At 57.9% G+C, this 13066-nt stretch overlaps 1 protein-coding gene across 3 annotated transcripts in view; it reads left to right on the top strand.

Moving 5' to 3' along the window:
• The window catches only part of tbc1d4 (TBC1 domain family, member 4), a 311885-nt gene that overhangs the window by 210888 nt on the left and 87931 nt on the right, over positions 1-13066 (top strand). For all 3 annotated transcript variants that reach the window (XM_072476149.1, XM_072476150.1, XM_072476151.1), the window contains exon 8: positions 1472-1591. In XM_072476149.1, coding sequence (XP_072332250.1) covers positions 1472-1591 — 120 coding nt within the window. The remainder of the gene's footprint in view (positions 1-1471; positions 1592-13066) is intronic.

Genomic DNA, 13066 nt, shown 5'->3' with positions numbered 1-13066 from the left:
TAAAGATACATGGCATTAAGGGGAAAGTAGTAGCATGGATAGAGGATTGGTTAATTAATAGAAAGCAAAGAGTGGGGATTAATGGGTGTTTCTCTGGTTGGCAATCAGTAGCTAGTGGTGTCCCTCAGGGATCAGTGTTGGGCCCACAATTGTTCACAATTTACAGAGATGATTTGGAGTTGGGGACCAAGGGCAATGTGTCCAGGTTTGCAGACGACACTAAGATGAGTGGTAAAGCAAAAAGTGCAGAGGATACTGGAAGTCTGCAGAGGGATTTGGATAGGCTAAGTGAATGGGCTAGGGTCTGGCAGATGGAATACAATGTTGACAAATGTGAGGTTATCCATTTTGGTAGGAATAACAGCAAAAGGGATTATTATTTAAATGATAAAATATTAAAACATGCTGCTGTGCAGAGAGACCTGGGTGTGCTAGTGCATGAGTCGCAACAAGTTGGTTTACAGGTGCAACAGGTGATTAAGAAGGCAAATGGAATTTTGTCCTTCATTGCTTGAGGGATGGAGTTTAAGACTAGGGAGGTTATGCTGCAATTGTATAAGGTGTTAGTGAGGCCACACCTGGAGTATTGTGTTCAGTTTTGGTCTCCTTACTTGAGAAAGGTCGTACTGGCACTGGAGGGTGTGCAGAGGAGATTCACTAGGTTTATCCTAGAGCTGAAGGGGTTGGATTACGAGGAGAGGTTGAGTAGACTGGGACTGTACTCATTGGAATTTAGAAGGATGAGGGGGGATCTTATAGAAACATATAAAATTATGAAGGGAATAGATAGGATAGAAACATATAAAATTATGAAGGGAATAGATAGGATAGATGCGGGCAGGTTGTTTCCGCTGGCGGGTGAAAGCAGAACTAGGGGGCATAGCCTCAAAATAAGGGGAAGTAGATTTAGGACTGAGTTTAGGAGAAACTTCTTCACCCAAAGGGTTGTGAATCTATGGAATTCCTTGCCCAGTGAGGCAGTAGAGGCTCCTTCATTAACTGTTTTTAAGATAAAGATAGATAGTTTTTTGAAGAATAAAGGGATTAAGGGTTATGGTGTTCAGGCCGGAATGTGGAGCTGAGTCCACAAAAGATCAGCCATGATCTCATTGAATGGTGGAGCAGGCTCGAGGGGCCAGGTGGCCTACTCCTGCTCCTGGTTCTTATGTTATTATAAGATGGCCCTGGAGCCACTTCAGTCACATGCCGGCCTGTGGAGGGAGTTCTCCTGAAGACCCCTCATGTTCTCCTACCAGTGGCAATAGCGACTGCCTTGGCTGGTGGGGCTGCTCGACAGGATAAAGCCTCCCATTTTGCCACCCACCATCCTTAACATTTTCACCTGGGTTCCAAGCAGCGTTTCGCATCGTCAGCCCAACTTCACTTGGGTCGCCTTCTTCAGTGAGTCTGTTGAGAATCTTGCACACCTCACTTCACCTGTAAAACTCTCTTGTTTTCTTCTCTTCCAAAGCCTGTGCCAAACAACATGATCCCAGAGCACACAGCGAGCTCAGGGAGGTTCAAACTCGATGTCCTGAAAAACAAGGCCAGGAAGTCTTTGACCAGCTCTCTGGAAAATATTTTCTCACGGGTAAGGTGTATGGGACAGTTTTGAACACGAGCATGATTCAGTGGCAGGTTTTATGCACGTCCTTTGAGAGGTCAAGTTGTGGTAACTGTTAAATGTTGGAATACATATCTCCGCATGTTGTGTTTGGCCCTCGTGTTCTGTCCCAACGCGTACAAGCGAATGCTGAGAAAGGTGTCACCGTTTACAGCTGGCATATTGAACATTTATACAATACCTTCTGAAACAACTTGATACCGGCTTAAACAAATGGCATGACAGGAGCAATGGACAAGAAAAGTTCACAGCTCGCTCACTCCATTAGTTTGACTATAGACTCCATGGGCAGGCTTCTCCGCATTCGGCAGAGCGGCCCGACGTCAGCGTCAATAACGGCGCGAACCACTCCGGCGTCCGGCCGACCGGAATGTTGCAAAACCACTGACCCAGAAGGGGCTAGCAGCGGCGTGATGCCATTCGCGACGGCGTCACCCATCACTGACACGCGGGCCGTCATTGACGCCGCGCGGCGTCGCAGCACAAAAGACGGAGACCCGGCAAAATGGCCGCCCGCCGTGCAGCATCGAGGCTCCAGGAGCGCGACATCGAGGCGCTCCTGGGCGCAGTAGAGCAGAGGAGAGAGGCCCTGTACCCCGGACGGTAGGGCCGCAGGGTCGTACCTAACCTCAGCCGGCGCCTGTGGAGGGAGGTGGCAGAGGCCGTCAGCGCCGTGGCCGTAATAGCCAGGACAGGCATCCAGTGCCACAAGAAGGTTAATGGCTTAGTCAGGGCAGCCAGGGTGAGTACCCCCCCCCCCCCCCCCGCCCCCCGCAATCCCCCCCTCCCCCAGGATGGGCGGCACAGCCCTAGCTGAAACCGACATGGCTGCACCCACCCATGCAGGCTGCATTGGCAGGATGGGGTGTGAACCTATGCCAACATACACATACAGTATATGTCCGCCTAACACTGTTGCCCTTTATCCCTGCCAAACCCCCCTGCCCGCAGGAGAAACGCGCTCTCAACAACCGGGAGCGTGAGAGGACTGGAGGGGGTCCACCTGAATGGCATCCCCTCACCGTTCATGAAAAGATGTCCCTGGACCTTGCAAGCGGATCCGAGGACCGGGAGGTTACGGATGCAGAGGTCGCAACACCAAGTGAGACCCCCAACTGCCTGCCCCCCTTTCCCCCTTCCTCCCTCTCCCCCTTCCCCCTCTCTCCCCATCCCCCCTCTCCCCCTTTCTCCCTTCCCCCATCCCCCTCTCCCCCTTTCCCCCATCCCCCTTCGCCCTTTCCCCCATCCCCCTCTCCCCCACCCCCCGTCTCCCCCTTTCCCCTTCCCCTTTCCCCCACCCCACATTTCCCCTTTCGCCATTCCCAACTTCCCAACCCCCCTTTCCCCATCCCCATTCCCTCCTTTCCCCCACCCCCCCTTTCCACCTTCTCCCCTTCCCCTTTACCCCTTCCCCCTTTCCCCCACCCCCATTCCCCCTTTCCCCCACCCCCTTTCCCCCATCCCCCTCTCCCCCACCCCCCCTTCCCCCTCTCCCCCTTCCCCCCTCTCCCTCTTTTCCCCCATCCCCGTCTGCGTGTGTAACCATGCATGCTGTATTGTGTTTTGCAGGACCGAATGTCGACCCACCCGTCTCTGCGGATTCCGACCGCCCCCAGGACATGCCAGGGCGCCCACGAGACAGGAACAGACCCGGCCCGTCAGGCATACGACGCCCCCCTCCCTGTGCCAGGCTGCCCACGAGACAGGGACAGACCCGGCCCGTCAGGCATACGACGCCCCCTCCCTGTGCCAGGCTGCCCACGAGACAGAAACAGACCCGGAGCGTCAGGCATACAACGCCCGCACCCTGTGCCAGTGCGGCGATGCCGGTGGGCCACACCCAGCGACAAGGACGGCAGCCACAGCAACAGGCCCCCGTCCCAGTCGACCCGGGGCACTGACACACATGACACGCCCATCCAGGATACCCACACACAGGACACTGACACAAACGACACCGACACACAGGACACTGACACACAGGACACCGACACACAGGACACTGACACACAGGACACCGACACACAGGACACTGACACACAGGACACTGACACACAGGACCCTGACACAGGACACTGACACACAGGACCCTGACACAGGACACTGACACACAGGACACTGACACAGGACACCGACACACAGGACACCGACACACAGGACACCGACACACAGGACACCGACACACAGGACACCGACACACAGGACACGGACACACAGGACCCTGACACAGGACACTGACACACAGGACCCTGACACAGGACACTGACACACAGGACACTGACACAGGACACCGACACACAGGACACTGACGCACAGGACACTGACACACAGGACCCTGACACAGGACACTGACACACAGGACCCTGACACAGGACACTGACACACAGGACACTGACACAGGACACCGACACACAGGACACTGACACAAAGGACACCGACACACAGGACACTGACACACAGGACACTGACACAGGACACTGACACACAGGACACTGACACACAGGACACTGACACACAGGGCACCCACACACAGGACACCCACACACAGGACACCCACACACAGGACACTGACACACAGTACACGGACACACAGTACACGGACACACAGGACATTGACACACAGGACACGGACACACAGGACACTGACACACAGGACACTGACACACAGGGCACCCACACACAGGACACCCACACACAGGACACCCACACACAGGACACTGACACACAGGACACTGACACACAGGACACGGACACACAGGACACTGACACACAGGACACCCACACACAGGACACCCACACACAGGACACCCACACAAAGGACACCCACACACAGGACACCCACACACAGGACACCCACACACAGGACACTGACACACAGGACACTGACACACAGGACACCCACACACAGGACACGGACACACAGGACACGGACACACAGGACACTGACACACAGGACACTGACACACAGGACACCCACACAAAGGACACCCACACACAGGACACCCACACACAGGACACCCACACACAGGACACTGACACACAGGACACGGACACACAGGACACTGACACACAGGGGACGGACACACAGGGGACAGACGGACAGGAAACATCACCCCAGGGACCCTGGACTTCGGGTCCGATGAGGACCTCGACATGATGCCACTGCTATCTCCTACAGCCTCCACCATCGCAGAGACACACACCTCGGTTGGGCACTTTAGCGATGAGGACTTTGGTACACTAACTGGTGCGCACAACACAGCCGTCCCGGTACAGCAGGTGGAGGCAGGAGCAGCCGAGGTGCCGGGCGGTCGGAGGGCAGCCTGGCCTCTGCAACCATCTGCCGCCCAGACGGGTCCCGGGTTCCTGGAGTTGCCACACCCACCCATAGACCCGATGCAGTCATGGACCCGGAGACGAGCAAAGAGGGTGACGGCCGGCTTGCGGCAGCTGCAGACGCAGGTGGAGGAGTCCACCCGCGTCCAGGAGCAGGGAGTGGTGCCGGTCATGCGTGCCACCCAGGCCGACACCGCACGGCTTACGTTCTCGGTGGAGGCAATGGGGGTGACGGTGTCAGACATGGTGAGCAGTATGCAAGGCCTAGGGCTTTCCGTGCAGGCGGTGTCTATGGCCCAGGACATGGCTGCCCTCTCACAGGCAGCCATGAGCCAGCGCCAGCTGCAGATCGCAGAGGCGCTCAACGCCATGGCCCAGTCTCAGCAGGCCATCGCTGAGGGCATCGGCTCCATTGCCCAGGTGCTGGCCTGTGTCTCCCAGACACAGACGGGGATGGCCAACTCCCTGAGCTCCATGGCTGCAAACTTGCAGACCCTTGTTGATACCATGGCGGGACTCCAGGACTGGCAGTGCCAGGTGCCGGGGGTGCGTCGGATGTTGGATCCGTTCGCACACACCCAAACCATGGAGAGGCCCGGGGGCCATCGGGCATCCTGAGGAAGGAGGAGGTGCTGGGGCCCGTCCCGGGTCCCCCTGTAGGGGAGGTCCCGGAACACCACAACACCTCGGACCCCCCCCTTTCCCTTCTGGTGCATCTGGTGGGCAACGGGCAGAACAGGCTGGCACCACGCCATCCCGGGCGCCCGAGCTGCGGCCTGGCCCATCCAGGCCGGGCCACTCCAGGAAACGGCCGCCAAAGGGGCCCCTAGTCACAGAGCAGGAATCACAGGAGTCCGCCTCCAGTTCTGCTGTACCGTCTGGGGAACCACCTAGATGTAGCCATAGGGCTCGTAAGGCCAAAAAATTAGACACTGAGTAAGTTGGCACGCGTGCAGGGCACAGATTAGTTATAGGGGTTAGGGCACGTGTATGAACTGTTTGTTATTAAAATCACTTTCGTACCTACAGAAGCTTTCTCTGTGCTCTGTCTGATGCGTGCGGGGAGGTGGTGTGTGGTGAGTGCCAGTGTGTGTGTGAGGGGTGATAGGATGTCGGCGTCAGGTGAGTGTGCCTCCCCTGGGTCACCCTCGCCACCCCACGGGCAGACGACGGTACCGTGCGCTGCAGTGTCAAGGCCGCATGCAGGGACGGTCCGGGTGGAGGGTGGTACTGTGGCAATGAGTCAGACATTGTCTAATGATGTAGAGCCCGGAGCTCATCGCAGAGCGGGTTGTCATCATCCTCCATGGCCTCCAATAGACACGCTTCCACCGGCGACCGTGTGAGCCCGGCCCGTTGTGCTGCAGGTGGATGTGCAATGGAGAAGTGGTGTGCATGCGGGTGGGGTGAGGGTGGTTGTGGGTGGGTGGGGTGGGGGTGGTTGGTGGTGGGTGGGCAGGGTGAGGGTGGTAGGCTGGTGCCATACTGTGCTGCCTGTGCCCACACCTGGCGATTTCCACCCCCCCCCCCGCTAGTCTGTGAACCGGGCGGCTATCAACCCGTCCCGTGCCCACTGGCCCAGCCGGTAATGGTGGGCAGCCTCCCGTCCATGTCCAGCCCATCTGTCCTATACATTGCCCTCATCCGGGGAGGCCTGCCCTTTGTCGTGTTGCTCCTCCCCCTCCCTCTCCTCTGCCTGCAGCACACCGCCCTCTGCTGGGCGATGTTGTGCTGGACGCAGCAGACCAGAACGATGCGGCCGAAGCTATCCGACGGGTACTGGAGGGCCCCTCCAGAGCGGTCCAAGCACCTGAAGCGCATCTTCAGCCGCCCAAAGCACCTCTCTATCTCACTCCTGGTTGCTGCATGGGCATCATGGTAGCGGTTTTCCACATCAGTCTGTGGCCTCCGTATAGGTGTCATCAGCCATGACCGCAATGGGTAACCCCTGTCGCCCAGCAGCCAGCCCCTCAGCCGGGGGTGGCATCCCTCGAACATTCCAGGGATGAACGATTGCGCCAATACGAATGAGTCATATATACAGCCCGAGGTACCGGGCCCAGACGTGCTGGATGCTCATGCGGTGGTCACAGACTACCTGAATGTTCATGGAGTAGGTCCCGTTCCTGTTCGTGAACACGGCCCTGTTATCAGCTGGTAACTGCACGGCGACGTGCATCCCATCGATCGTCCCCTGGACCATGGGCATCCTGGCCACGGCAGCGAAGTCCGCTGCCTGGGCATCCTGGCTGCACCGGTCCACAGGGAACTGGATGTCGCGATCCGCGACGGCATACAGGTCGTCCGTCTCTGCACCGATGCACCGATGCCTGCAAGATGCCGGACAGCTCCCCACTCGGCGACTGGAATGACCCCGTGACGTAGATGTTCAGGGCCACCGTAACTTTGACGGCCACCGGGACAGGGTGTCCACCCCCTGTGCCAGGTGTGCCATGAGATGGCAGATATGGGTGACGGTTTCCCGGCTCATCCTGAGTCGCCTCCTGCATGCCCGGTCTGTGAGGTCCTGGTACGAGGTACGGCGCCGGTACACATGGGGCCTCATCGGGCGTCTCCGTCGCCGTGGCACCACCTCCTCCTCCTCCTCCTCATGTCGGGCGGGCGGCCCTCCAGCCTGGGCGGCTGCCACCTGCCTCTCTGCGGCACGCTGCACTGCGGCAGCCTCCGCCGCCACCCTGGCACGCTCCTGCTCCAGGTCCCTCAGGGCAACATGTCGAAGGGCAGTTCCCGCCACAGCGGCCAACATCGCTGAGTGATGCCCAAACATTACATCTGCAGGGGGTGGGGGATAGACGACATGTCATCATTGCCCATACCCCCTCCGCAGCCAGGTGCCATGGGCTGCATGGTCGCTGCTGTTGCCAGCTGGCACCTGGGCAGGCAACCCATCCCCCCCACCCCCACCCCACCACTCACACTCACCCCCTCCCCGGCATTCACACTCACCCCTCTCCCCGGCACCCACACTCTCAACCTCCCCGGCACTCACACTCAACCCCTCCCCGGCACTCACACTTACCCCCCTCCCTGGCACTCACACTATTCCCCCTCCCTCCCCGGCACTCACCCACCCCCTCTCCCCCTCCCCGGCACTCACACTCACCCCCCCCTCCCCGGCACTCACCCTCCCTCACCCCCCTCCCCAGCACTCACGCTTACACCCCTCCCTGGCACTCACACTATCCCCCCCCTCCCCGGCACTCACACTATCCCCCCCCCCTCCCCGGCACTCACCCACCCCCCCTCCCCCTCCACGGCACTCACACTCACCCCCCTCCCCGGCACTCCCCCTCCCTCCCCCGCCCTCCCCGGCACACACCCAACCCCCTCCCAGGCACTCACACTTACCCCCTTCCCTGGCATTCACACTCACCCCCCCCTCCCTGGCACTCACACTCACCCCCCTCCCCGGCACTCCCCCTCCCTCCCCCACCCCTCCCCGGCACACACCCAACCCCCTCCCAGGCACTCACACTTACCCCCCTCCCTGGCACTCACACTCACCCCCCTCCCCAGCACTCACACCCCTCCCTGGCACTCACACTTACCCCCCCTCCCTGACACTCACACTATTCCCCCCCCCCCTCCCCGGCACTCACCCACCCCCTCTCCCCCTCCCCTACACTCACCCTCCCTCCCCCCCCTCCCTGGCACTCACACTCACCCCCCTCCCCGGCACTCCCCCTCCCTCCCCCACCCCTCCCCGGCACACACCCAACCCCCTCCCAGGCACTCACACTTACCCCCCTCCCTGGCACTCACACTCACCCCCCTCCCCGGCACTCACACTCACCCCCTCCCCTATCCGGCACTCTCCACTCTCCACCCCCCCCCCCGGCACTCATCCCCCCCCCCTCCCCGGCACTCACACTCACCCCCCTCCCCGGCAATCACACTCACCCACCCCCCTCCCCGGCACTCTCACTCACCACCCCCCCTCCCCGGCACTCTCCACCCCACCCGGCACTCACCCTCACCCCCCTCCCCGGCACTCACACTCACTCACCCCCCCGGCACTCACACTTACCCCCCTCCCCGGCACTCACACTCACTCAACCCCCCCGGCACTCACCACCCCCCACCCCTCCCCGGCACACACCCTCCCTCCCCTCCCCGGCACTCACCCTCCCTCCCCTCCCCGGCACTCACCCCCCCCCCCCCCACCCTGGCACTCACCCTCCCCCACCTCCATGGCACTCACACTCACCTCCCTCCCAGGCACTCATCCTCCCCCTCTTCGGCACTCATCCTCCCCCCACCCCGGCACTCTCACTCACCCCCCTCCCCGGTGCTCACCCCACACCCCCCCTCCCCGGCACTCACCCTCCCCCCCCGCTCCCCGGCACTCACCCTCCCTCCCCGCTCCCCGGCACTCACTCTCACACTCCCTCCCCGGCACTGACACTCACCCCCCCTCCCTGGCACTCACCCTCGCCCCCCCCCTCCCCGGCACTCACTCTCACACCCCCTCCCTGGTGCTCACCCCACACCCCCCCTCCCCGGCACTCACCCTCCCCCCCCGCTCCCCGGCACTCACTCTCACACCCCCTCCCCGGTGCTCACCCCACACCCCCCCTCCCCGGCACTCACCCTCCCCCCCCCTCCCCGGCACTCACCCTCCCTCCCCGCTCCCCGGCACTCACTCTCACACTCCCTCCCCGGCACTCACACTCACCCCCCTCACCACCCCCCCTCCACAGCACTCACACTCACCCCCCTCCCCGGCACTCACGCTCCCCCCCCCTCCACGTCACTCCCCGCCCCCCCTCCCGGCACTCACACTCACCCCCCCCCCACCGGCACGCATCCCCCATCCCTCCCCGGCACTCCTTCCCCACCCCCGGCGTCGACCATGATGACCGGCATGCACCTTCCACCGGCACCCGCAACCCCCCCACCTATGGCCGTGCCGTCACTTGTCTGGCGGCCGCCCCACGCCGACCCCGACCTCCGCGCTGGCCGGCGTCAACCAGCACGACTGGTTGACGGTGTTAAATAGGTTGTTTGATTTACGCCGGTGTGACCTGTGGTCTCGTCGGCAGGACTTCGGCCCATCCGGCCCAGAGAATCGGAGCCGCCCCGGGGCCCATAGCGTCGCGCCGGTCCTCGCTATTCTGCGAGGTGTGCGGCGCGATTCCCGTCGGCGCGCATTTTTGGCTGCCAGAAAACATCACAGGTGGCGTTGGAGCGGCGGGGCAGGATACAGGACCCCCCCCCCCCTCGGCGATTCCCCGACCCGGCAGGGGGTGGGAGAATCCCGCCCCATAATCTCGAACATTGAGGGTGGATTTTCAACTTGCTCCTCGGTGTTCAAACTGGCATTGGGAATTGCTGACCCGTTACTGAAAGAAGTGGAGTGAAAATTGACCAGATTTTATAGTGAACTGCTGAACTGCAGTGGTTCAGTGGCAAGTTGCACATCTACCCCATTACCCCATGCTCTGTTGAGTTAGTGTGGCCTCTACCTTCCTGAGACTGTTTGCAAAATTGTGCAATCAACTTTCACCCCGTTAAACTTAACGTCAGCTACTGCTGCAGTTCCCACTCTTCCTCAGCCTCAGAAACGCTCCTCGATGATTCACCCATTGAGAATAAATATACGTGTTGCCTTTCCTGGAATCATCCCAGGTGAGCACATAGCTCCCCCCCCCCCCCCCCCGCCCCCGCATTTCACAGCATTTCCTGCACCAGCGTTTTCTGAAGATTCTTTCTGATCCACCTACTGCCACACACAGGCAGCCAATAGACGGGGTTAGAATGTGGCACATTACAACAGACGGCAAACCTGAGAGACAACCTTTCCAAGCGACCATCTGTTGATGAGCTGTAACTTGGACTCAATTCCTGACATCCATTGTGTCGTTCAGCAACAGGAAAAATGATGCTGTTCTTATTTAAGCCAATCAGTCCAAACCAAATACATTTTAGAGATTTTTTTCAATCAGCCGCTCACACAATTATTCGGGAACATAGGGCCGTGGGCGCTGGAAATCTCAAATAAAATCAGAAATCAAAACATAATTTGCAGGCTACGCAGCATCTGTGGAGATAGGAGTTAGTGTTTCCGATCTCGACCTCTTGGCACTTGTGTCAGATCTGCTGAGTATTTCCAGCATCTCTTTTTATTTTGATTCTTTGGTTATTGTTCTCGAGCCAGTACGATATTTTAGACGGAGGAAAATAAAATGGTAAGGTGAAGAGCTGTGAAATCGATTACAGGAGATGGTTGTTGTTGAAGATTTAGCAGTGGGACACATCGCCCAATGTTGTAATTTCAATGATTCTGTGAATAGGAACAATTTGAATGCGGCATCAGTTGGATTGTTTCCTCTTTACCCTCACTCGTAAACCTGTTGTTTTTCACTCCCAGCATATTCCATCCATACCTATACCCAGCTGTCTCTCCTCCACTCACACCTCTGCAAATTGTGTCTCTTCCATTCATGCTTCACCCCAACTGTGTCCCCTCCAAATGGTGTCTCCTCCACACCATGCCAGTCTTCACATCATACTTCCTTGAAGCTATAATTCTTCTTCACCATGCTTCACCCATGACCATGCCTCCTTGTCCATATTTCCTCTGCCCTAATCCCCCTTCATGCCACGTTTCTTCAAAACATTGCCTACTCTGAACTACGCCTCCTCCATGCTGTGTTTCTGTCGCGTTCAATGGTTCAGTTGTTCTGTGTTTGATTAAGTGAGTCTGGTAACTAATCTATGCTCACTGTAATTCATTGGTTGCGTGTTGATTCAGAATAAAGTGTACAGACACACAGAAACTACTAGAAACTGAGTTAAAAGTATGGTGGAGATATGTTAAAGCATTGTGCAAAAATCTGTGAATAAGGTTCCTGCACACTTAAAACCTAGTGTGATTTTTGCATTACTTTGAGGCTAATCAGTCATATTGGACACGGTCTAACGGAAATTTTCTAAGTGTCATTTGTAGTGGGTTTTGCTGGGAGTTTCTCCCTGGCTCTGTCAGCAAGCCCCCCACTGCTATCTAACCACACTGTTATGGGCCAGGGTTTGGAGAACCCCAAAGTGTATCATGGAGTTCACCTGACCCACAACTTTTAATAGATTGTGGTATGGGGAGCACACGGCCCACTCCACAGGTGTGGTACAGCAGAAATGGAAAAGTATTTTTTTAAAGCAAAACAATGTTTATGCTATGAACTCAAACCCTAACCCTAACTCTAGCCTTTTTAAAACAAACAGTGAACATCTTAGCAACCATTAATTCAAATACAACCCCCAAAGAGTACAACACTAAGTAATGCTTACCCTGTCCTTTTAACATCTAGAAGACTTACAAAAAATATAACCTTTATCAGAAGCACATTAGGTTTACATTCACTACTGAAAACATTTATAATTCTGAATTCACCAAATGATCAAGAGATAGTCTTTTGATGGCAGAGAGAACAACAGTACAGCTGCTTTGTCTGACTTCACTCCAACACCGAAAAGGAAACTAAAACACACCCTGCAGCAAACAGCCTACAACGAAAGTAAAAAGCTGACAGACAGCCCAGCACCACCCACTCTCTGACATCACTGATAAACACCCATTTCTTAAAGGTACATTTCTTATACACACACTTCTTAAAGGTACTTTCACATGACAACACATAGTCATTTTTTGGGCCCTGGAGAGTTTCTCACTGGGCTAACCCACACTTGGAATTATTTCTATCACTGGGGAGTATGAATGCACTGGCGAGATCGACTCCTCAGACATCAGGCCACCATTCTGAAAGGGTGCCCTGAACTCTCAGTGGGCTTGGGGGTCCCCCACCCACCCCCCACCCATCGGCAATGTCACCCCCAAACATGGGCACTACTCCCCCCCCCCCCTCTCTCCCCCACCCAGGTGATGACACCCTGTTATGGGGTCGCTGAGGGCTCTCCCTTTTTGGGCCCCCCCCTTCTAGGACCCCCAGCCGTCAACTCCCTCAACCGTCCGGAGACCCCTTCACACCTGCCCTGCACCCCCCTCCACCCTTCATACCCCCTTCAGGCCCTGACCCTTGGCTGTGACACCCATGCACCCTGGCTCTGGACCCTGGCAGTGCTCCTGAC

The sequence above is a fragment of the Scyliorhinus torazame genome, chromosome 15, assembly GCF_047496885.1.
Source record: "Scyliorhinus torazame isolate Kashiwa2021f chromosome 15, sScyTor2.1, whole genome shotgun sequence".
NCBI classification, from domain to species: domain Eukaryota; kingdom Metazoa; phylum Chordata; class Chondrichthyes; order Carcharhiniformes; family Scyliorhinidae; genus Scyliorhinus; species Scyliorhinus torazame.
Note: the sequence above shows the minus strand (reverse complement) of the source record. Positions and strands in the feature narration are given on the sequence as shown.